The sequence below is a fragment of the Tupaia chinensis genome, unplaced genomic scaffold (genome assembly GCF_000334495.1).
Source record: "Tupaia chinensis unplaced genomic scaffold, TupChi_1.0 Scaffold000671_1, whole genome shotgun sequence".
Classification (NCBI taxonomy): Eukaryota; Metazoa; Chordata; class Mammalia; order Scandentia; family Tupaiidae; genus Tupaia; species Tupaia belangeri.
This window is the reverse complement of record NW_006160193.1, coordinates 3,723,933-3,749,502: the sequence shown is the minus strand read 5'-3', so window position 1 is coordinate 3,749,502 and position 25,570 is coordinate 3,723,933. Positions and strand designations below refer to the sequence as shown.

General features: G+C 51.7%; 1 protein-coding gene across 1 annotated transcript in view; it reads right to left on the bottom strand.

Moving 5' to 3' along the window:
• Positions 1 to 25,570, bottom strand: part of EML1 (EMAP like 1) — a gene marked incomplete in the record, with an annotated part of 190,152 nt that overhangs the window by 54,194 nt on the left and 110,388 nt on the right. The window contains 1 exon segment of the mRNA XM_027776368.1: positions 13,503 to 13,635. Within this exon segment, the coding sequence (XP_027632169.1) occupies positions 13,503 to 13,635 (133 nt within the window).

The window sequence follows — 25,570 nt, the reverse complement described above, 5'->3', positions numbered from 1 at the left end:
TTCTTCATACTGCAGAAAGTGGGGGGGTGGGGGGGGTGACAGGGACACAGTGTGGCGAGCTCACTCTACTGTTGAGTGTGAAGATACACACCGAACCACACGCATCCACGTGGCTTCTCGAGTCCTCACCACGGGGACCGGGAAGCCCCTCGGCGGTCACCAGCACCTGTGCCACTGCCTTGTGACAGCAGTCAGCTTGCCCGGAGGCACAGAGGAACCCGAGCCCACATCAACACTGCAGCAGGACACTCCAGGGGCTTCAGGGGCCTTCAGGCTAGGCCCTCGGTACTCAGCTGGGTGACACTGTCCTGTCTGCAGATGGCCTTGCTTGTCACCATGGGGAGGGTGCTGTGGCCTGGGGGGCAGGGGCCTGGGACGCTGCTGAACGTCCACGCCCAGGGCAGCTCCCACCAAGACCCCTAGCCTGAAGGTCAGTTCTGCCACACTGAGGAGCTTCGGCCTAAGGGCACACGGGGACAGGCACAAACAGGACAAATGTCCCACCACTGCACAGCGCCCTCCTGAGAGGCGGCACCCACGGGGAGCTCGGCTTCACTCTGGGTAGCTGGGGGGCAAGGTGGCTGGAAACCAGGGACGGAGGCCTGGGCAGTCTGAGGACGGAGTCTTTGGGACGTTTGTGAAGGCTCTGTTGTGCTGCCCTGGGGCACAGGTGAGGGTGTCAGTCTCTTCCCAGAGCCAGAGCACAGGACGGGCTGAATGTCTGTGGCTCCCCTCGCCTGGCCTGGGCTGCAATCCTAACCCCATGCCATTGTATGCGGAGGGGGCCTTTGGGAGGTGACTGGGTCATGACGGGGAGCCCTGAGGAATGAGAGCAGAGCTCTGGTAGAGGGGCCCAGGGAAGGACCCCCTTTCTGCCCTGAGTGGGAGCACAGAGAAGCCTCACCTAGAAGGGGCCCTCAGCACACCCCGACCCCAGGAGCACCCTGAGCTTGGATGCCACCCGCGACTTCCTGAGAAACACGCTCCCGTGGCTCCTGAGCGGGGCCCGCGAGGTGTCCGGCAGCCAGCCTTACTGAGCCCGTGGCGCGGCGTCAGCGGAGCCCTGCGCGTGGTCAGGCAGCCATGGTGGGCCCCGGTGTTTGCCGACGTCCTGTCTCCTTGTGCACTCGGCCAAGCCTTGATATGTATTTGCCTTTTTTTTTTTAGGTTTTTGTCATGGGGGGGGGTGGGCACATCAGAGAGAGACGGAGAGAGGGACAGTGAGAAGTCAGTTCTTCCCCCGGGGCGATGGCCATGCCGGGATCCCTTCTCCACTCTCCTCTCAGGATCCTCAGCACGCGTGCACACGTGCCTGGCATGATTTCAGGCACGGCCTGCCACGTGGGAGTCCAGTGCCTTAACCGCCACACCCCCGCTGGCCCCCACGCATATGTGTTACACGCGAGGAGGGAGTGGACGGCTCGGTACCTTCAGCCCCACACTCAGCGGTCACAGGAGAGGCACGGGTTGCTCTCACAGCACCCGTCTGGAAGGAGGTTGTGAGTGGGGACAGTGGTCACCCAGGCCTGGGGCCCTGGGCACAGGACAGGACACGTGACACGCCTGCAGCCTGAGAAACACTCAGGGCGCGACTCGTCCACGTGGAGGCCATGGGTGAGAGGAACTCCCCTGTGAGGAGGTGTAGGAGGAGGGAGGGGAGCGAGAGAGCCCCAGGGATGTGGTCATTCTAAAGACGAGGTGGGTACACTGCCCTACGCTGAGGCAGCAGAGAGGCCAGGAGACAGGCCGGCAGGCAGGGCGCAGGGCCGTCCGGAGGGGAAAGGGTGGCGGTCAGGAAGTCCCGAGTGGCTGCAGTGGGCTGGGAGCACGGGGCAAGAGGGCTGGGCCCAGGTCTGTGTTGGAGATTTCGCAAGTACCCCAGGCACACGCGTGCTGTGACCGGACCTGGCTAGGCCTGAGAGCAGCATCGGGACCCTGCTGAGAGGCTGTCTCTCAGCCTCTCAGTCTCTCTCTTGCTCATGGAGAAAGAAATACATTAAAAAAAAAAAAAAGAACCCCAGAAAATACAGAGGTGCTGAGGAACTGCCGCCAGCAAGACGACGCGGCCGAGTGCCAGGCCTTCTCTTGTGGTTCGGTGCTGGAAGCCTGCCACAGGCGGCTCGGGTCCCTGGCCTCTCTCCCTCTCAGTAGCTAGCGGGACCCTTTCTCCCTCCCATTCCTCCCATTCCATCTTCCTCCTTAGTCTGTCCCTCCCCAGCCCGACTCCTGAGCCCAACTCTGTCCTTTCCCCTAGTAACTCCCAGCCTTTCACAAGCTCCCCAAAGCTGGGAGCCGGGATGGGATGGGCAGCGTGGAGGGCCACCTCCCTCCCCAGCCTAATGCAAGACTGAGAAGGGGTAGGACTGCCCTGGGCTGGGGCTGGGGACACAGGGAAAAGGAAGGTGGGTGACGGTGACGGCAGGAAGCCCCACTCCCCGCAGGCACCTTGGGCTGGCTCTTTGGATAACCCAGGAGGTTGTGCATTTCCTGCGCAGAACCTCCCACTGGGAGCTGCCAGGGAGTGCCAGCGTCAGAACTGAGCTAGCTGGCCGGGGCGGGGACTTCGCATCACAGGGTCTGAAAATGTCAGAAACCTTTGTGTTTACAGCTGAAGGTCTTCCAATGGCGAAAACACCAGGGCCACTCTCCGCCAGGTACCTTGTACGCAGCTCCCAGGCACTCGGCCCTGCCCTGCCCTGCCCTGCTGGCTCCAGGGACGCCTCTGGGGACGCTGCTGCAGCCCAGGGCAGCCCCAGCGGAGGACAGCCCCAGCATGCTTCTGCCAAGTCCCTGCGGGAGTTCAGGGCAAGGTCAGGGCAACAGGAAAACTGCGTGGAACGCGCTTCCAGAGCTGGAAACCACGCCTGCTGGCCAGTTTCAGCAAGCACTAACCAATTTTCTTTTCCTTTCCTGAAAGAATTATTTATCTATTTATTTATTGTGTTATTGTTTTTTTTTTTTTTAATTTGACCAGAGAGAGAGAGTGAAAATGAGAAAGCAAGCTGCCAGGTCTGGGACTCGAACATGGTCAGCCGCCATGCAACCCACTGGCCCCACTAACTGATTTCCTAATAACTAGTCCACCTGGTGGCTGAAGAGCTGGCAGGGGATGTCAGGGGATGGCAGGGAGGGGAGCGGGAGCAGCAGCAACAGTGCGCTTTGTTCTCAGGCGAGGAGCACCGGCTCCTGAGCCGCCACGCGAGAGCATGGTATGGCGTCGGGCTAGCGACGAGGGGAGTATTTTTGGTTCAGAAATGCACAGATGCTGTCTTTTCTTTTCCCTTCTGCTCTCTATCCTCCCACCCTGCCCAAAAGCCTTCTAAGTTCTGAAAATAAAACGATTCTTTACAACTCAGATGCATTTGGCAGCGCTGGCCCATTTAAATTGTAGACACCATAAAATGACTACAGTGGAGACGGGTGACCAGAAGAAAAGCTGCCATCTTTCTTCCTGCGAATAAATAACTCCAAGCACAAAACGCTACAATTGAGTCTTTTTCCTTTCACCATGCGATATGGAGTCAAAAGCTAGTTTTTCAAAATTCTGCAAAAAGTCTCCAACTTTTACAACTAAAAAAAAAAAAAAAAAAAAAAAAAAGAAATCTGACAGGTTGCTCTTACGCACGAGAGATTTTCTGATGTTTGATCTGTCATGACAGTTGGGGTGACCAACACTAAATTAAAACGACTACCCACTCGGCAAAGACTCCTTAGACATCAGCCGCTTCCTGGGGACTGCGTGGGCCACAGGAGGGTCTGGGGTGGCCAAGGACGACCTGGTCTTTCTCCTGCAAATTACGTGATCATGCTGAAGACCAAGACCCTGCACTTCCGCAACTAAATTAGGGCACGTTCTTGTACTTTTACTGCCTAAAAACATCTATTTGTAGTAAAAGCCAAGTCATTTTCTAGGAAGGCTGGTGGTCTTAGAGAGTCCTAGGGAATTTCTTACGGTAAGGGGAGGTTTTGTCTACCGCATTAACTCAGCCAGCTGAACTACGGGGCTGGGGGCTGTCACCCGGATAAGGGACAGGGCCTGGCCGACCTGCCTCTGTGCAGCCCTGTGTGAGGGGTTTTTGAGTTCTTTTCTGGAGCGTGGAGGCACTGGAATTGCTCTATGAGTTTGTCCTGGTGCAGAAAATGTTGAAGCCACGCCCAGTGTTTTATCAGCCGCATTCTCCGTGAACTCTTGAAGGCCCTGGACCGAGAACACACTCCAAGCGTGCACTGCAGGTCCTCACCTACACGTCTGTGGATTTGAATAGTAAATAGAGTAGAAATACTTTTTAAAAATCAACTAATGTCAAATTTTGTTTTTCTAGCCTTTAAATCGTAACGCGTCTGGCACTGGCTCCAGGGCTGTTACAAACGCTGTATTTCCAACAAGTGGCACATTTTTCTGAAGGACTGTTGGCTGTTTGTCTGAAAGCAAGAGACATTTATCATTCTATCTTCAGCTTGCCTGGCACAGAGCATTTTTAAAAAGCGATGCTTCCCGTGCCAGTTTTGTTCTTTTGATCTTTATCCTCGCAGCCCTGCCCTCTTATGATGCTCCACTTATGAGTCCAGAGCAGTGACCGTCCCTTTGTTGAGCCAGTGGCAATGTCACTCTATTGTTAGCCTCAGCGTCGTCCCCCACTGAGCAAGGTCCGCCCTGCACCATCTTCCCTACATTTTCTGCCTTCCCCTCTCTGACTACTGGAAACAAAGCTTTTCCCAAGGATTCCAAATCAAGCCCCCAGTGGAAGTCTTAATTGGCAACACAAAGCCCAGCCGCTGGGTGCTGGATTGTTTCCCAAAGGGATTTTGTTCTTAAGCAGTAGGCTGAAACCCCCAGAGAAAGGAAGACAAACACACCCATCCACCGCAGATGCCCCCGCTGGCTGGCCGTTTAGCTGACACAGAAAAGTTCCTGCAGGACTGTTAACAGGCTGGGACCGACTTGGGAGTTGTCTCTATGCCCCACCTCGCTGCTTTCTCTTTTCAGAATTCTCCCATAGTGGGAGTTCTACCAAACTTGGCCACGGAGGAACAATGAGATTTCTAGCTTCCAAGCGGCCAGGAACTCACATCCACAGAAGCTCAGAAAAGCCAGAGAAGGCAGAATAACGAACCACCACACCCCATGCTCAAAACCCAGTATCGGACACACGGTTTAGAAAACCATGTATTCCTAGTTGGCAGCTGTATTGCTGACCATAGCATATTGGATCAACCGGACAAGTTATCTGATTAAAAAGAAAAGTCTCCAGAAGCCTTAGCATGTTGCTGGAAGGACAGTTACCATTTAAATGCTAATATACACACGTACACACATGTAACACACTGCTGCTAATCTTCGCTTCCCTCACTCCTGGCCTGCCTCCTCCCTCCTAGGATTACACCGAGTATAACGCTGAGTTTCACCACCCACGAGCCCTCTACTAGCCGGCTGAAACTCAGGGCAGAAGAACAGCCCCTGCTCCCAGCCCAAGGCTTAGTCTCTACTCGGAGCTGGAGCCCTGCAGCCCTTTATTTCAGACTTGCGACCTGCCAGGAACCTGCTCTCAGCCACCCACCCATGCCTGCTCTCAGCCACCCACCCATGCCTGCTCTCAGCCACCCACCCACGCCTGCTCCCGCTATCCGTCTATGCCTGCTCCCACCACCCACCCATGCCTGCTCCCACCACCCACCCATGCCTGCTCCCACTACCCACCCATGCCTGCTCTCAGCCACCCACCCACGCCTGTTCCCACTACCCACCCATGCCTGCTCCCACCAGACATATGGTCTGCAGGTGGGACAAGGAGTCGAGGGAGTTTCCAAACAGCACTTCTGTCGAGCAAACTCCCGAGCTCCAGGGCTGACCTGGACATCTTTGCAGGAGGCAGCCTAGCTCAGTGGAAGGAGCCAGCACACCCCGGTGGACACCCATGTTCCCACTCTCCAGTCATGGACCCCAGGCACCAGTTCACTTCTCTGAACCTTGGTTTTCTCACTGGCAACACAGGGGTAATAATATCGACTTTGCAAGGTTGATTTGAGAATTAAGATAATGGTATTAACAGATGGTGCTAAGTAGGCATTTGTTACCATCGAGAAATTACTGGGGCCAGCAGGTGGCGGGGAGGTGAAGGCAGCTGGATCCCACATGGCCGACTGCACAGTTTGAGTCTCAGACCCAGCAGCTGGAAAATCACACAAGGTACATGTATGTGCATGCCCACAATTCCAAGAGGAGAATAGAGGAGAAGAGGCTGCTTGTGGCCATCCCCCTGGGAGGCGATTTCTCACTCTCTCTCTCTCTCACTGTCTCTCTCCAGTGAGTGCACACATGCGATAGTAAGCAAATAAACAAAGAAGTTACTTATCATCACTGCTGTAAAGCAGTACTCGCTAATGCTTCTTCGTCTCTTTCACATCATGTGGAAAAATATCAACCAAGTTGGGGCCAGCCGGTGGCATGGTGGTTAAATGGCTAGATCCCACATAGCTGACAGCATGGTTCGTGTAGCAGTCCTAGTGGCTTGAAAAAGATCCTGGGTATGTGTGCATGAGTCCCCCGAATCCCAAGAGGAGAGTGGAGGAGAAAGGCCAGGTGTGGCCGTCCCCCCTGGAGGGGTACTTTCTCACTTTCCCTCTGGCAAGCACATGCACCCTCTATATCTGGCAAGTGAATGCACCTTACAGCAAATTTAAAGAGAGAGAGAGAAAAGAGAAAAGCCCAGCTCCACGTGGCTTCACTGGAGAATCCCATCAGACTATCAAAGAAGTATTCATACCAATCTTCCCAAAGTGTTTCCAAAAAATTGAAGAGGGCAGGATTACTCTGATACCAAAACCAGACAAAGACTCCCAAGAAAACCTCAGTATCTTTGATGAATATAGATGAAAAAGCCATCGACGAGACAGGAGCACGCTGACTTCCTCAGCACATTAAAGGCTCGACCACCAGGACCACCTGGGAGCCCGCTCTGCTCCACACACGGTCAGTGCGATACACGGCGCTGCCCGAATGGGGGACGGCCACGTGCTCATCCCCACCGATGCGGAAGAGCTAACGAAATCCAGTACCCAAACTCTCAGCACATAGGAGTAGGAGGGACTGCCTCAGCAAAGCCGTGTGTGGAAAGCCCTGGGTTAATGCCACACTCAGGGCCCAGACACGGAGAGCGGCTCCTCTAAGACCGGGGGAGGCAGGGTGCATTCTCACCATCTCAGCGTGGAACTGGAAGTCCTACTAGGACACTTAGACAAGAAGAAGAAATAAAGCACTTCCAAGTTAGAAAGGAAAACACAAAGCCCTATTTACAGCGTCTCATACACAGAAAATCTAAAGATTCCACCAATAAACTGTGAAAATGAATAAGGTTTATAGTGGTAAATGATTTTGATTTCAGCAAAGTCACAGGATACAAAATCAACAAACAAAAATCAGGTGTATTTCTATAGAATAACAATGAACGGCCAATCTGAAAAGGAAGCAGTTCTACTCACTGTACGATTAAAAAGGGTACAATACTTATGAGAAACTTAACCAAGGAGGTAAAATACCTGTACACGGAAAACGATGAAACCTTGATGGGCCAGCAGATGGCATGGTAGTTAAGGTGCTGGACTCCCACATGGCTGACCACGGTTCGAGTCCCAGACCCAGTGGCTTGAAAATCATGCTTGATGCACGTGCATGCATACCCAAAATCCCAAGAGGAAAATGGAGAACAGGGATTGCAGCATGGCCATCCCCCCATGGGGGTGATTTCTCATTTTCCCTCTCTCTGACTCTGGCGAGCATGTGTGCCCTAATAGTAAAAGCTAAAAACAAAAAACAAAACCAAAAAACCTTAATAGAAGAAATCAGAGAAATAAAAATAAAAAGACATCTCAGGGGGACCAGCAGTTGACCTAATGGCTATGTCGCTGGACTCCCATGTAGTCGACCACACTTCCAGTCCCGGACCCGGTGGCTTAAACTCCCGCCCGGTGAGTGTGCGTGCGTGCCCAAGATCCCAAGAGGAGAATGGAGGAGAAGGGATTGCTGTGTGGCCGTCCCCACTGGGGGGTGATTTCTCGCTTTCTCTCTCTCTCCGTCTTTCTGGTGAGTACACGTGCCCTATAGCAAAAACCTCTAAAAAAGAAAAACATCTCAGGTTCATGGATTGAAAAACATGTTACAGTTAAAATGCCCATATTACCCAAAGCAACCTACAGTTTCAGTGCAATCCTTGTCAAAATCTCAATGCATATTTTTTTAGACATAGGAAAAAGAGTCCTGGGGCCGGCAGGTGGTGTGGTGGTTAAAGATGTTGGATTCTCACATGGCCAGCTACAGTTCAAGTCCTGGACCTGGTGGCTTGCTTTCTCGTTTTCCTTTTCGCTCTCTCTCTGGTCAAATTAAGAAATAATAATAACAGGGCTGGCAGGTGGCGTGGTGGCTAAGGACACTGGATTCCCATATGGCCGATTGTGGTTCAAGTCCCGGAACTGGTGGCTTGTTTTCCCCCTCATCCTTTCTTCATCTCTCTCTGTCTCTCTCATCAGATTAAATCATAATAAGTGGAATTAAGATAAATACTTCTTTTTTAAAAAGAAATAATAATAACAAATGGAATTAAATAAATAGTTCTTTATAAAAAAAAAAAGAAAGAAAAATCCTAAAATTCATAGAGAATCATGAGATTCTGAATAGCCAAAACAGAACAAAGAGGTCAGCTGGTGGCATGTTGGTTAAGGCTGCTAGATCCCATATGGCTGACTGTGGTTCAAGCCCCAGACCCAGAGGCTTGAGAAACATGAGTTGTGTTTGTGTATATGCCCAAAATCCTGAAAGGAGAGACAGAGGGATTGCGACGTGACCATTCCCTACGGAGGGCACTTTCTCACTTTCTCTGTCTCTGTCTTCCCAGGACTGATATACTCTATGGCAAAACTTAACGAAAAGAGAAGAACAAAGTTGGAGGCCTCACATTTCCTGATTTCAAAACATACCACGAAGCCACAGTCATCAGGATGGTGTGGAATCGGCATAAAGACAGACACAAAAACCAATGAATGGAGCAGAAAGGTCAGGAAAGAAGCCCTGCATATATGGTCAAATGATCTTCCACAAGAACATCAGGAGAACACGATGACAAAAGGGCAATCTTGTCAAAAGTTGTGCTGGAAAACTGAATATCCACATGCAAAGGAATGAAGTTGCATCCTACCTTACTCCACACACAAGAAAGAACTCCAAATGGATCAAAGACCTAAACACAGGATCTAAAACAGTTAAACTCCCAAAAGAAAACATGTGCAGACGAAAAACTTCAGGACACTGATTTGGCTACGACTTCTTTTTTTTTTTTTTTTTTGAGAGGTTTTTGCTATAGGGTGCATGCGCTCGCCAGACAGACAGAGAGGGACAGAGAGACAGAAAGCGAGAAATCACCCTCCGTGGGGATGGCCACGCCACAATCCCTTCTCCTCCATTCTCCTCTCGGGACCTTGGGCATACACACCTGACATGAGTTTAAGCCTCGGGTCTGGGACTTGAACCACAGTCAACTACATGGGAGTCCATCGACATAGCCATTACACCAACTGCTGGTCCCTTGGCTATGACTTCTTGGAAGTGACATCAAAAGCACCACCACCAAAAGCAAAAAGAAAGAACTGGAACTACATCAAACTTAAAAAGGCGTGTGTCAAGGAAGCAGCCTCAGGGTGAAAACCCTGGAGAACGAGCTGGAGTACTTGTAAGTCATGTATGTGTAAGTGGTCAATATCAGAATAAATTAGAGGCTCGTACAGCCGGCAACAGAATAAGCCAATTAAAAACGCACGTGGGTCTTAAATAGACACTTCTCCAAAGACGACATAAAAGCGGCCAACGAGCGTCTGAACGGATGCTCAGCATGACTAATCTAAGAGAAACGTGAGTCACAGCACCAGTGAGGTGCCACTTCAGACCCGTTAGGACAGCCGCCATCAAGAAACAGAAAATAGAGGGAACCAGCAGTTAGCGTAATGGCTATGTCGCTGGACTCCCACGTAGTCTACCGCAGTTCGTGTCCCGGACCCAGTGGCTTAAAACTCACGCCGGGCGCGTGTACGTGCATGCCCAAGATCCCGAGAGGAGAATGGAGGAGAAGGGATTGCGGCGTGGCCATCCCCCCTGGGGGGTGATTTCTCGCTTTCTGTCTCTATGTCTCTCTCTGTCTGTCTGGAGAGTGCACGCACCCTATAGTGAAAATAAAAAAAAAGAAATAGAAAATAGCAAGTGTCGACGAGGAGCAATGAAATCGGAATCCTCAGACATTGTTGGTGGCCATGTAAAATGGTGCAGCCATTATTCCTCATAAAGTCAAAAAGAGAACTGCCATGTGACCCAGCAGCCCCTCTTCTGGGTATACCCCCAGAACTGAGAGAGGGTCTTCGGCACAGATGTTCACAGCACGCTCACAGCAACAGCGCTCACAGTGAAAGCGTAAAAGTGAGCCACGTGTCTGATGCGCACACGGGTAAGCACATGTGATGTATGCACATGCGAAGGAATCCACTCAGCCCTCAGGAGACCATCCACACACTACAACATGGAGACCCCTCGAGGGCATCATGCTACACAAGGTAAGTGGCCACAGAAGGACCGACTCTTTAGAGGTGACTCCTGTGAAGTGTCTAGTCACAGCCCCAGGGACAGAAGTGGAGAGTAACTGTGGGGAGGGAGTTACTGTTTGGTGTGTGCAGCTCCAGTTCTAGGGGATGGAAAAGTTCTAGACGTCTGTTGCAACAGTGTGAACATACTTAGCCGTATCGAACCGCACACTGAAAACGGAGACGATCGTACACTTCCTGTTACGTGTTTGTATACCACAATAACTTTCAGGAGAAAGAAATCATAGCAGATGGTAACCTGAATTTTAAAAAAAGTCAGTCTTGTCAATCTTACAACATCTAGAAGGGTAAGTCTTAATACGGCTGCCAATTTGAATCCAGAAGGCCATGTCACATGGATTATAAACACGAGGGATTCGAGCGAGTATTACATAGACATGAAACAAAGCCAGGAATTTCATTTTAGACTTCTTTTTTAAAAATTGCCAGAGGATGCACGCACTCACCAGAGAGAGAGAGAATAAGAGAGAGAAAGACACAGAGGGAGGGGGAGAGAGCATTCCCCAGTAGGGTGTGCTTATGTGGCAACCCCTCCTCCTCCACTGGTCCACCCTGCCGTGATTTGGGCATGACATACACACAGCACACACACAGACAGACACACACACAAACACACACACAGACCTGCTGTGTTTTCCAGCTGTCAGGGCCAGGATTCGAGCCGTAGTTGGCCAGGAAGACTCGGCTCCCTTAATGACTAGGCTATGGGCTGGCTCTCATTTTGAAGTTCTAAAAAGTGCTGCAAACCAATTTTCTTAAAATTCGCAAAAAATAAATACACAAAACACTATGTGGTGAAACTCAGCGAAAATCTGCTTGATGAAGACAGCCTGTTCAACTCTGTCTAATCACAAGACACCAGCGGCTGCCCTGGAAGCCTCCGTGCTCTGACAATAAGGTGTTCAACATCCAGTTGAATCCCATGGCCTTTGGCCCACTTAAAACCTCCCCACCGTGTGTGGCATGTAGTCGTGGTGTGGTTGTGACACAGTATGCTTGTCCGTCACCTCACTGCCCCGCACACAGAGCTGCTGACCAGGCTGAAGCCTAGAATCACGTCGATAAGTACCCGCCTCACGCGTGTGCTCTTAGGTTACCCAGGTCTCAACCGCCTCGGGAAAGCCGAAGGTGTAAGGCTCCTGGGCCTTAATAAAGGCAAAGTTCCACAGACCGTGTGTGTGTGCATGCGTGTACCCATGCTCCCGTGCACACACGCACACACGTGTCTGTCTCCTGCCCCCTCTCTGGTGGAGCTGTAATAAACTGCTCCTGCGATCCCACGTGTTTTGCTGAGCGGTGTCCTCTGTCCCATCTGACCGACATGCTTGAATCCAACGCCTTCCTGCTCAGGCTGTCCTAGAGTGGCTGTCTCGACACAATCACACGAGAGCCTCGGGCGTCTCCCATTGGACAGGAGGGATAGAGCAGTGTCCGCAAGGGCCAGAGTGCACAGCCACCCTCTGGAGAGAGACCTCAAGACCACATTCGAGGGCAACACGGCAGAAGAGGAGACGGGAGCCCTTGTTCTCTGCTCCGGCTGGAAGCCCGCCCTGGGGCACTTGCTCTCACCAGCTCATGCACCGCAGCGTGCTCCACCATCACGTCAGCACCCGGCAGGCATTCGGGGCGCCTGCACGTCCTGTGGCATGTCCCAGCAGGCCCGCGAGGAGATGGGGCAGGACTTCGCTAAGGCCTTCCACACTCTGGAACAGGAAGCCTCGGTGTGCCGCTATACATACTAGAAAGGGAAGGGCAGGCCACGGTCTGTCTGACAGACGACGTCAGGACCCAGAGCTCCGCTGCTGGAGACGCTTTAAAAGTAGAGCTTATCTGGGACCAGCAGTTGGCATAATGGCCATGTCACTGGACTCCCACGTAGTCGACCGCGGTTTGAGTCCCAGACCCGGTGGCTTAAACTCATGCCGGGCACGTGTGCATGCGTGCCCAAGATCCTGAGAGGAGAATGGAGGAGAAGGGATTGCAGCGTGGTCATCCCCCCTGGGGGGGGGATTTCTTGCTTTCTATCTCTCTGTCTCTCTCTGTCTGTCTGGCGAGCGCATGCGCCCTATAGCAAAAACCTCTCCAAAAAAAAAAAGTAGAGCTTATCCTAACTTCAGAGAAACGTTTAGGGTCTGCTCTGGGGATCGGAATTTGACTTTACCTCGGTTACACTCCCAGTTGCTTTCCAAAGAGAACTTACAGTGAAAACGCAAAATGGCACACAGTGGTTTTAGCTAAGGAGATTACAAAGACAATACGATCATTCTAAAATGAGCAGAATACTACATTTATATGCAGAGACTTCAAAAAGTTCCTGGAAAAATAGAATCAAATTATGAGATTATAGGGGCCAGCAAATGGACAGTGGTTAAGATGCTAGATTCCCATGTGGCTGACTGTGGTTCGAGTCCTGGACTCAGAGGCCAGAAACTCACATGAAGTGTGTGCATCCCCAAAATCCCGAGAGGAAAATGAAGAAGAAGGGATGTGGCATAGCTATCCCTCCTGAAGTGATTTCTCGCTTTCTGTCTCTCTGCCTCTCTATGTCTCTTTGGAGAGCGCACGAGCCCTTTTGCAAAAATCCCTCAAAAAGAGGAAAGTGTGAGGTTATTTTGGTGCAAAAAAAAAATGTGAAGCCCATGTGGGTTTTTGTTTGTGTGTTTGTTTTGTTTTGTTAATACGCCTTGTCCAGGAACTTTCTGAAGCCCCTGTGTGTGGTGGCTGGTCTAGCAACACACCAAATGCAGAACTCCCACAAGCTTTAATGAAGATGCGGAACTATAAAATGGCACATGAAAGAGCAGCACTCGTTTGTGAACCTAGGAGGGAGCCTCTGGGAGCCCCCAGGGTTTCTTCGGCTCTACCTTTTGGCTGCAGGCAGGGTGGTTTCTTTCCTGGCCCCGGAGGGGGACGGCAGAGAGCCGCTGGGTTTCTTTGGTAACACAGTGCCGTTGTTGACGGTGGTTCTTAAAGGCAGGGTCTGCACCAGTGGTCTTGCTGTGGAACAAGCAGAAAAGGAAGTCAGAACTTTCTCCTGTACAAAGGTGACTGCTTGCAAGCTCAGGCTCCGGAGTGAGCAGAACAGCGGCTGTGAAACACCGGCACAATTACAAAGGCACGGAGGCAATTCACTGGAGAGGGCCATCTTTCAACAAATGATGCTTGAACCGTGAACCTAGACAGCAACCTTACACCCCACGTGAAAACTGACGCTAGACCATAATCTCAATGCAAAATGCAATCTATAAGACTTCTAAAAAAATCCTTGACTTTGCTGATGAGTTTTTACATACAATAGCAAAAGCATATTCCCCGAAAGGAAAAAAAATCATTTGCTGGGGCTTGGTTAAAATTTTTAAAAAATTTGCGGAAGATATTTTATAGGATGAAAATGTAAGTCGTTGATTGGGAGAAATCTTTATGAATCACTTATCTGATAAAGAATTTGCACACAGAATATAAGAAGAACCCTTAAAATCCAGCAGTAAGAGAACATACAGCCCAATTTTAAAAAACGGGCACAAGAAGTGAAAAGACACCTCCCCAAAGAAGATACACAGATGGCAAATACGCATATGAAAAGGCTCAGCATCATCTGTCCCCAGGGAAATGCAAATTAAAGCAATAATGAGACACCCCTATATACCTATTAGAATGGCTAGACTCCAAGCGGACGAAACACTAATTGCTGGCCAGGAGGCCGAGCAACAGGAACGATCGCTCACTGCTGGGGAAACGCAGAGGGTCTGGCCACCTGGGAAGACAAAGTCTGGCAGCTTCCTATAAAGCTAAATAGAGCCTTCGCACACGAGCCAGTAATTGTGCTGACGCTAGGTATTTAAATCGGTCGATTTAAAAACTTATGTCCACACAAACCTGCAGGTCAGTATTTCCAGCAGTTTCATTTATAATTGTCAAAATTCAAAGTAACCAAGACGTTTTTCAATAGACGGATGGGTAAGCAGACTGGAATGAACCAATCCGTGCGACGACACGGACGAGCCTAAAACTGCCACGTGGCTGGGTGAGAGGAGCACCCGGGAGGGAGACAGTGCGGTCCCATTTGTAGACACTCTCGAAAAGGCAAAGCGAAAGACAGAAACATCAGTGGTTGCCAGGGTTGGGGAGTCCGGGTGAATAGACGAGGCATGGAGAACGTTTTAGGGCCAGGAAACTATTCTGTCTGACGCGCAGAGGTGAACATGGGACAGTGTGCGCTGTCAGAGCCCACGGATCCTTACTGCAGAGTGAACAGCAACGCACACAGTGAAAGCCCAAATGAGGAGGTGGGCCCCCCAGGATGGAACGCAGAGTGTCACAGATAAATAACTCACCTCCCTTGGGGTGGGGGGGGCGTGGAGGGGAGCAGGGGGAGGTCCTCACCTGAGGATGTTGGAAATGAGCGGGGACTGTCAGGCAGAAGACACAAGGAACCACACCCCAGCACTGGACTCTAGTGGGTAACGTCGCCTCCTGCCAGCTGCAGGTAACGGCCCTGGGTGCTGTCACTGGGAGGGAAGGGTTAGGGAAGTGAACGCAGGATGCTGGGGCCGGGTTTCTTGGCCTCCTTCCCCTTCTGTCAGAGAGGGAGGTTCCAGACAAGCAGTGGAGAGGCTGGAATGAACCAGGTGCCGTTAGCATAGACCACATAGAGGGGTCCATGTAAGCGCATGGCTACCTCCATACAGGCATGGCACGGAACTGCACATGCAGGTGCACATGGGCAGTACACATGGGCAGTACACATGGGGCAGTACACACAGTACAAACGGGGCGTATACACAGGGCAGTACACACAGGGAGTGCACACGGGCAGTACACATGGGCAGTACACATGGGGCAGCACACACAGACAGTACACACGGGGTGTATACACAGAGCAGTACACACAGGGAGTGCACACGGGCAGTACACACGGGGCGTATACACAGGGCAGTACACATGGGGAATGCACACAGGCAGTGCACACAGACAGTACACACGGGGCGTATACACAGGGCAGTACACACAGGGAGTGCACACAGGGCAGTGCACACAGGCAGTACACACGAAGCGTATACACAGGGCAGTACACACGGGGAGTGCACACGGGGCAGTGCACACAGGCAGTACACACGGGGCAGTGCACACGGGGCAGTGCACATGGGGCAGTATACATGGGGCAGTGCACACGGGGCGAATACACAGGGCAGTACACACGGGGAGTGCACACGGGGCAGTGCACACAGGGCAGTGCACACGGGCAGTGCAACGGGCAGGTATACACGGGGCAGTACACATGGGGAGTGCACACGGGGCAGTGCAAACAGGCAGTACACATGGGGCAGTGCACATGGGGAGTACACACGGGGCAGTGCACACAGGGCAGTGCACACGGGCAGTACACATGGGGCAGTGCACACGGGCAGTACACACAGGGCAGTACATACCGGGCAGTACACACGGGCAGTGCACATGGGCAGTGCACACGGGCAGTGCACACAGGCAGTACACACAGGGCAGTACACACGGGGAGTGCACATGGGGCAGTGCACACGGGGCAGTGCACACGGGCAGTACACATGGGGCAGTGCACACAGGCAGTACACACAGGGTAGTACACACGGGGAGTATACACAGGGCAGTGCACATGGGCAGTACAGTGCACACGGGGCAGTACATACGGGCAGTGCACACGAGGCAGTACACACGGGGCAGTGCACATGGGCAGTACACACGGGAAATACACATGGGCAGTACACACGGGCAGTACACACGGGACAGTGCACACGGGCAGTGCACACAGGGCAGTGCACACGGGCAGTACACACGGGACAGAGCACAACGGCAGCGGCACGGGCAGTACACACGGGCAGTACACACAGGACAGTGCACACGGGCAGTGCACACGGGGCAGTGCACATGGGCAGTACACACACATTCCTGAGCTCACTCTGCTGAGAGCACCAAAAGCCATGGCACCCGGTGCCCCAACGTGCCCTGACCTCGGGTCCGACCCCAATCCAGACAGGCCTTCTGGGAAGTGGCTGGATGCAGGCCAGGGCAGGGCACATATAGCCTGCGTCAGAGCGTTCCAGAGCACCACGAGAGGAGGAGTGCTCAGACCACCAGGACGAAATCAAAGGTTCCTACACAGCACTGGCGGGGTGGGGCAGGGGACAGGGCGCCGACTGAAGAGCCCCTGGCCAGAGCCGAGACACCTGAGCAACGAGGTACCCAGCAACAACAGCATAGCACCGGGCCGCAGTCAGAGGCATAAAGCGAGGGTCCACACGCTCGGATGACATCGAGAAATGGCCGACTCGGTAAGTGAAGAGAACGGGCAGATGGCCGTGCAGCACTCCCGAGGGGCTCCCGAGGTACTCTGCCCGCAAGATGGACCCCAGCCCCCGCTGCTGAAGCGTGGGCCACGCACAGTGACTCCCAGACCCACAGAACAGGAGGGAAGCCCAGCGGGAGCCTCGTTTCCCGGGCACAGCCCTGACAGCCAGCACCGCGCTGTGGCCCAGGCCCGTGCAGCATGGCAGGTCACGTGAACACGCTTACCCCGTGATGTGACGGCGATGAGCTGCTCTCCGTGCTCTGCTCCCTAGGGCCCATAACCGGCTCTGTCCGTGAGAAAAGCCATCGGACAAACCCAAGCTGAAGGACGGTCAACAAACTACCTACGTGGGATTCCTCAGAACCTCAAGGTCGTCAAAACAAGGGCAGGCATCAGCCTAGCGCCTGAGTAGACACGGTGACTAAGTACCGACTTCTGGGACTGAAAAGGGTTAGAGATAAACCAAGGAAAGTCGAGGGAAGCCCGGTCTTCTGGTGGTAAAAACACGGGCACGTCGGCACCGGCCCGCTCACACGGGTTGTGACACGTGCCACGACAGGGGAAGCCGAGTGCCGGGAGTCTACATGGGAACCACGTGTAGCTGCGAACTTCCTGTTAATCTAAACCTGTTTCAAAATAAAAAATAAATGCTGCAGAGTTTATTTTGTTCAACTTGGGTCCTTAACACACACTATCAAGGCCAAAACTACATGTATTGCCAGATTTTAAAACATTGACACTTTCTGGTCCCTGAAGCTGGGGCCAGCCTCCCTCCTTTTTTTAACAGGAAAGAAAGTGGGAGAAGCCACAGTCGGCCCCTCAGGCAGAGAGCACACCCCCCCCCCTCCAGCTCTCTTCCTCATTCCCTGAACATCCTGCTCCAACCATGGGCCTCGCTTGGTGCTGGCAACCAGCACTCTCCAATGTAAATATCACAGCTCCGGCTGGCAGGTGGCGTGGTGGTCAAGGCACTGGGCTCCTATGTGGCTATGGCGGTTCTGATCCTGAACCTGGTGGCTTGAAAATCATGCTGGGTGTGTGTGTGTGTGCATGCCCCAAATCCCAGGAGAACAGAGAAGGGATTGCAGCATGACCATCCCCTCTTGCGGGGGTGGGGGAGTTATGATTTCTCACTTTCCCTCTCACCATCTCTGTTCATCTCTCCAGCCAAGTACACAAGCCCTATGGCAAAAACCTTAAAAAAAAATCAGCAGCTCCAAAACCACCTCGCACACAGTCCACTTTCCTTGTCATTCTCTGCCACGGCAGAGCCACCGAAGTAGGAGGGAACAGAACATTCGCCCCAGCGATCCCTTCTGCCTACCCTCGCCGTCCCAGTCTCTGTTGGATTTTTCAAATACAGGCGCCTAGGTAAATAGTGTCCTCCAAACTCACGTCCACCCGGAGCCTCAGAATGTGACACCATCTGGAATTGAGGTCAGGATCTAGAAAAGCCCAGCTGGGTCTTACATCCAATGAGTGTCCTTTTAACACGGCTATGGGGAGACACACCCAAGAGGAGACGCCGTGGAGAAACACACGCGAGGCTTCCTCTCTGGCTTAGGCCCGGCAGAATGGCTCCCACAAAGAAAGGTGGCGAGGGAACCAGCAGGTAGCGTAATGGCTATGTCGCTGGATTCCCACGTAGTCGACCGTGGTTTGTGTCCCGGACCCGGTGGCTTAAATCTCACGCCGGGCGCGTGTGCGTGCGTGCCCAAGATCCCGAGAGGAGAATGGAGGAGAGGGGATTGTGGCGTGACCATTGCCCCCGGGGGGTGATTTCTCACTTTCTGTCTCTATGTCTCTCTCTGTCTGTCTGGCGAGCGCACGCACCCTATAGCGAAAAACCTCTCAAAAAAAAAAGAAGGGTGGTGAGAAGAAGGGCCATTCTGCCATCAGCGAGGTGGTGACCGGGATACACCATCGACATTCACACACGCATCCCTGGCGTGGGCTTCAAGAAACATGCCCCTCGGGCACTCAGAAACCCGGAAATTTGCCACAAAGGAGACGAGGACTCCAGATGTGCGCGTTGGTACCAGGCTCCACACAGCTGTCCGGGCCAGAGGAATAAGGAACGTCCCATATCGAATCCGTGTGCGGCTGTCCAGAAAACGAAGCGAGGATGAAGATTCACCCAACAAGCTCTACACTCCAGTGACCTGTGTACCTGTGACCACTTGCAAAAATCTACAGTCAATGTGGATGAGAACTAGCTGCTGATTTTCAAATAAAGTTATAAAATAGACAAAAAAAAAAAAAAAACCCATACATGAGGAAACGGCCTTGGGGAGAAACACGTGTGAGAGATGGCCGTGGGGAGACACCCACGGGAGAGAAAATGGCCGTGGGGAGACACCCACAGGAGAAGGGACGGCTGTGGGGAGACACCCACAGGAGAAGAGATGGCCGTGGGGAGATGAAGGCAGAGACCGCAGCGGGGTGTCCACACCAAGGACATGGGGCTGCCAGCAGGCACCAGAAGCTGGGCATCGGGCATGGAATGGATTCTCCCAGAGTGTCCAGGAGGGGGCAGCCTGGCTGACACCACGACTCTGCCCAGCAATACTGTCCCGCTCAGAGACTGGGCAGTAATGCTGTCTTGCCCCCTGGTCTGTGGCCCTGGCTACGGCAGCTGCCAGAGTCTGTCCTTCCACCCCTGCTGTCACTGTCCCTGTCTGTGCGGTCCCTCCTCGTGGCTGCCTGCTGATCTGTCTAGACTGATCTTAGCAGATCTTGTCTCACGTCCCTCTTCAGCAACCTGCGGTAGCCCCGATAGTGTGCTACACGTGACTCTGGGGGTGCCAGCACCACTGTGAGTCTAACACTGCAATTCCGGTGGTGGAGATGGGGCGCTTGGCCGAGGCCGCATTAACGAGGTGAGCCACCCCGCCGTGTCCACTTGGCACTAACGAGCCAGTTGTGGGCAGGAGACGGACTACAGGCCCTCCCCTTCCACTCCACGTTGCCCAATTACAATTATGTGACAACTGTCCACGTTCTGGTCTCATTCTGTCTGAACCTGGATGTAACGCAGTGGCGGTGACAAGCAGAGGCACACGGCCATCCCGAGGACCCGCACTGTCTCCCCTGCATCCCTGTCTTGGTGATACCCTCCCATTTTTGTCACTGCTGACTTACTTTCTTTTTTTGGCCAGGGGTAAGTACACTTGCTAGAGAGAGAAGCAAAGACAGTCCCCTGATGGGGTGGGGTGTGGTCACACCACAGTCCCTTCTCTACCCTGGGATCTGGGGCATGCACGGATGTGTGCCTGGCTTGTTTCTCAAGCCACCAGATCAGATTCAAGCTGTGAGGTCAGCCATGTGGGACCTGGCTTCCTTAACCACTAGGCCACGGGGCTGGCCCACCACTCCTCAAACAGCAACCTCACGGCTCCACCAACATACTTACTAAATGCACCTATTTAAAAAAAATTATTATTTTATTTAACTTTATTTATTTATTTTAATTGACAAGAGAGGGACAGACTGCACGAGAGAGAGAGGTGGAAAATGAGAAAGCAAGCCGCCAGGTCTGAGACTTGGAACACAGTCAGCCATGCGGGAGTCCAGAGCCCTTAGCCACCACGCCCCCTGCCGGCCCCTACATGCAGTGATTTTGCACAGGACATGACAAGGGTCTCTCACGTTATCATAGCTAACAATTAGCCGCCAAGGGAGAAAGGTCACTGCCATGCGGAGGACTGGGGGAGGAACTCTCTCCTGCCGTCCAGTCTGAACGAGTACCAGCCTGCAGCAGGAAGAGGGGAAAGAAGAGCAGCTGTAAGGGACCTCCTTGAGACCAGCACCCTTTAAAATGCAGGGGGAAGGTTCAAGCCATTTCCTGCTCCTCAGGCGCTAAGATAAACGAAATGCATCTCCGGTCTAGACGGCACTCAGATATGAGACCTTCTGGTTCAGAAAAGTGGTTTAGTTTTGTTTTTGTTTTTAATAACATTTAAATTATTCCTGGAGGGAACCAGCAGTTAGCATAATGGCTATGTCGTTGGACTCCCACATAGTCGACCGTGGTTCGCATCCCAGACCCGGTGGCTTGGAACTCACACTGGGCGTGTGTGCGTGTGTGCCCAAGATCCCAAGAGGAGAATGGAGGAGAAGGGATTGCAGCGTGACCATCCTCCCTGGGAGGTGATTTCTTGCTTTCTGTCTCTATGTCTCTCTCTGTCTGTCTGGCGAGCGCATGTGCCCTATAGCAAAAACCTCGCCCTAATGAAAAAAACCCTCCAAAAAAAAAAAAAAAAAAAAATTATTCCTGGAAGCAAATCTGGGCAACACAGCACCAAAAGGAGAATGCTCCAGGTAGGAGGAGCATGCATTGAGAATGCCGCTGTAAGAGATCGTGCATCGCTGGGATCCCGTCTCGGTGGGGCAGTGCAGAAACACGTGGATAAAGGCCAAGACCCTAGAGTCCAACAGGGCTGGACTCTACTCGGCTTAATTCTGCAGCCCTGGCCACTCCCCTTTCCAAGCCTGGGCCTCTTTGTAAAGTGAGGAGAAGTGTGCCCACCTTGCTGGGCTGCTGGCAGAGGCAGCAGTCAGGCCTGCCGTCCTAGCACGGTCTCTGGCATACAGTGGGCATGGGAGAATGGGAGTTTTTTTTTAAGAGCGTGGCACATCGCGGCACAGTGCGAGTCCTGAATGCCTCGTGAAGAGAACCACACGCAGCACTCAGGCTGTGGCGAAGGGCACTGGAGGTGGCGCAGACTCAGTGAGGGCCCCGGCTGCACCCTGCCGGGCGAGGAGAGCGAGAGCAGGACCCCACGGAATCCCAAACATGGCTTCTGCACTTCTCCCAGCCAGAGGGAGGCAGGGTCAGCAGAGTGTAAGGGGAGTTAGGAGTCAAGGCGCTGGCCCAGCTGCAGTTGAGGATCTCCTTACCCACAAAGGAAATGCTTTCGTATAAAACATCCTTGAAGACATCCTGCTATGAAATCTATGAGCCCTCACTGTGTGGTAAGACAGCTGCAGTTGAGGATCTCCTTACCCACAAAGGAAATGCTTTCGTATAAAACATCCTTGAAGACATCCTCCTGCTCTGAAATCTATGAGCCCTCACTGTGTGGTAAGAGTGTTCTGCAAAGCCAACTCTGGGTTTCCAAGCGGGTCAGCCCCTCTGTGTACTCTCGTGGACGACCTACCGACTCATGGCAGGTAAAGGGAGAGGGCGACCAAGCTGAAGCCTGTGGTTTCCAGCCCTCTGACCGAGGCATTCAGAAGCTCAGATCTAAAAACAGTCAGTTAAGCCTGAAATGAAACTTCTTTGCAACTTTTCCAAATGATAGGATTGGAACACCCAGACTTCAAAAGTACTACACGTGAAATACACTTTCAAAACTAGAGTTGATATAAACATAGAAACATAGAAATTTAAGTACAGCTAGTCACATCTACTAATGCATATTATCATATTAAGTTATAAGCTAAAGATTAAGAAATCCTTTTTAACTTACGTATTAAAATTCAGTGTGTGATATTTGGTAAGTAAAATTCCTGTGAGGATTAAAAATTCCTGCTAGGTTAATATTTGATGAGTAAAATTCCTGCTAGGTTAAAAATTTAATTGTGAGTAGCATGACAATGTATGTGATTATATAGAGAGAGCGAAAGTTTATTTTAGCTCTGACCATTAAAACCTAGAATTCCTAATTATCTATTTCAAGCAAATTTTTAAAAAATTATTTATTTAATTTTATTTATTCTTATTCTTACTAGTTTTTAAATTTGACCAAAGAGAGCCAGAGAGAGAGAGAGCCAGAGAGAGAGAGAAACGGAAAGTGAGAAAGCAAGCTGCCAGGTTCAGGACTCAAATCGCGGTCAGCCATGTGGGATCCAGCACCTCAACCACCATGCCACCTGCCGGCCCCTCAAATATGTATTAACGTCTGTTTGAAATTAGAGAGGGTGGCCTGCTTTTGTTAACTGTGAGACACTGAAGCCAGGGAAGAGCCCTGTCGGCAGCATCACCAGTACCTAGCAGAATTACAGGGGCATTTGTTCTCGGACCTAGCAATCAGACTTCTACAAAGTTACCCTAAAGAGATCCGGGGAAAGGCAAATACCTGGCAAGAACACAGAATGCCTGTGCAGGCCAGCAAGAGCGTGGCACATCGCGGCACAGTGCGAGTCCTGAATGCCTCGTGAAGAGAACCACACGCAGCACTCAGGCTGTGGCGAAGGGCACTGGAGGTGGCGCAGACTCAGTGAGGGCCCCGGCTGGCCCCTACCGGGCGAGGAGAGCGAGAGCAGGACCCCACGGAATCCCAAACATGGCTTCTGCACTTCTCCCAGCCAGAGGGAGGCAGGGTCAGCAGAGTGTAAGGGGAGTTAGGAGTCAAGGCGCTGGCCCAGCTGCAGTTGAGGATCTCCTTACCCACAAAGGAAATGCTTTCGTATAAAACATCCTTGAAGACATCCTCCTGCTCTGAAATCTATGAGCCCTCACTGTGTGGTAAGAGTGTTCTGCAAAGCCAACTCTGGGTTTCCAAGCGGGTCAGCCCCTCTGTGTACTCTCGTGGACGACCTACCGACTCATGGCAGGGCAAGGGAGAGGGCGACCAAGCTGAAGCCTGTGGTTTCCAGCCATGTGTGCGGAGCCCATGGTCGGCAGCTCCCTGCCACAGTCCTGCTGTCTAATCGGGAGTCTCCACACCTGACCCCCTGCAGTAGGGCTGCACAGTTTGCTAAGTGAAAGTCTGGCTCTGACCGAGGCATTCAGAATCTCAGATCTAAAAACAGTCAGTTAAGCCTGAAATGAAACTTCTTTGCAACTTTTCCAAATGATAGGATTGGAACACCCAGACTTCAAAAGTACTACACGTGAAATACACTTTCAAAACTAGAGTTGATATAAACATAGAAACATAGAAATTTAAGTACAGCTAGTCACATCTACTAATGCATATTATCATATTAAGTTATAAGCTAAAGATTAAGAAATCCTTTTTAACTTACGTATTAAAATTCAGTGTGTGATATTTGGTAAGTAAAATTCCTGTGAGGATTAAAAATTCCTGCTAGGTTAATATTTGATGAGTAAAATTCCTGCTAGGTTAAAAATTTAATTGTGAGTAGCATGACAATGTATGTGATTATATAGAGAGAGCGAAAGTTTATTTTAGCTCTGACCATTAAAACCTAGAATTCCTAATTATCTATTTCAAGCAAATTTTTAAAAAATTATTTATTTAATTTTATTTATTCTTATTCTTACTAGTTTTTAAATTTGACCAAAGAGAGCCAGAGAGAGAGAGAGCCAGAGAGAGAGAGAAACGGAAAGTGAGAAAGCAAGCTGCCAGGTTCAGGACTCAAATCGCGGTCAGCCATGTGGGATCCAGCACCTCAACCACCATGCCACCTGCCGGCCCCTCAAATATGTATTAACGTCTGTTTGAAATTAGAGAGGGTGGCCTGCTTTTGTTAACTGTGAGACACTGAAGCCAGGGAAGAGCCCTGTCGGCAGCATCACCAGTACCTAGCAGAATTACAGGGGCATTTGTTCTCGGACCTAGCAATCAGACTTCTACAAAGTTACCCTAAAGAGATCCGGGGAAAGGCAAATACCTGGCAAGAACACAGAATGCCTGTGCAGGCCAGCCACCATCCGGCCATAAAACACACGCAGGCACCTAGCCTACAGGACGGCGAGCTCAGCCGGGCCTGCGTTAAGCATCCTCGCGACCCCACCGAGGCCTACGGAGGGCCGGAATCGCTTCCACAGAGCCTGCAGTGAGCTGGGTCCCGGACAGAGGTGGTCGTGCTGCGGACGTCGGGGCACATGACGGCACACTGCAGAATCAGCCGTTCACCCCCAACCGCATGGCCCACTGGGCACTGTGGCTCACGGCCGCGTCTGCATCAGGAGACACCTTATCGCTGCCGCTAGCCAGGAAAAGATCAAAATCCAAAGTTCGAAGTCCAGTTTCAGCCACATGCATGTTGCTTTCCCTCCACTGCAGTCAGAAAATCCAGGTTGCCTAGACTAGCCTGTAAACTGCCATGATGACCTCCAGGGTGTGTTACTAAGGGAGAGAACGGGTGTAGACCGGGACCTTGTATCTGCTGTGGCAGAAATCTGAAGACCCCAGCAGAGCGAGAACGTGGCTCTTGGGACCAGCAGATAGCGTGACTGGTTACACGGCTGGACTCCCGAATAGTCTACCACAGTGAAGTCCTGGACCCATCGGGCGTGTGTGGCTGAGTGCCCAAAATCCCAAGAGGATAATGGAAGAGAAGGGATTGCCACATGGCCATCCTCCCTGCGGGGTGATTTCTCACTTTCAGTCTGTCTCTCCAGCAAGCTCACTCATCCTATAGCAAAAATCTCTCTAAAGAAAGAGAAATAGAGAAAATCTTGACTTTAATTACATTATTTTTAAAAGATTTTAAGGGGCCACCAGATGACATAGTGGTTAAGGTGCTGGACTCCCACCTGGCCGACCATAGTTTGAGTCCCAGATGCAGTGGCTTGAAGGTCAAGCCAGACGTATGTGTGTGTGTGTATATATATATATGTGTATATATATATATATACACATATATATATGTGTATATATATATATATACACATATATATATATACACACACACACA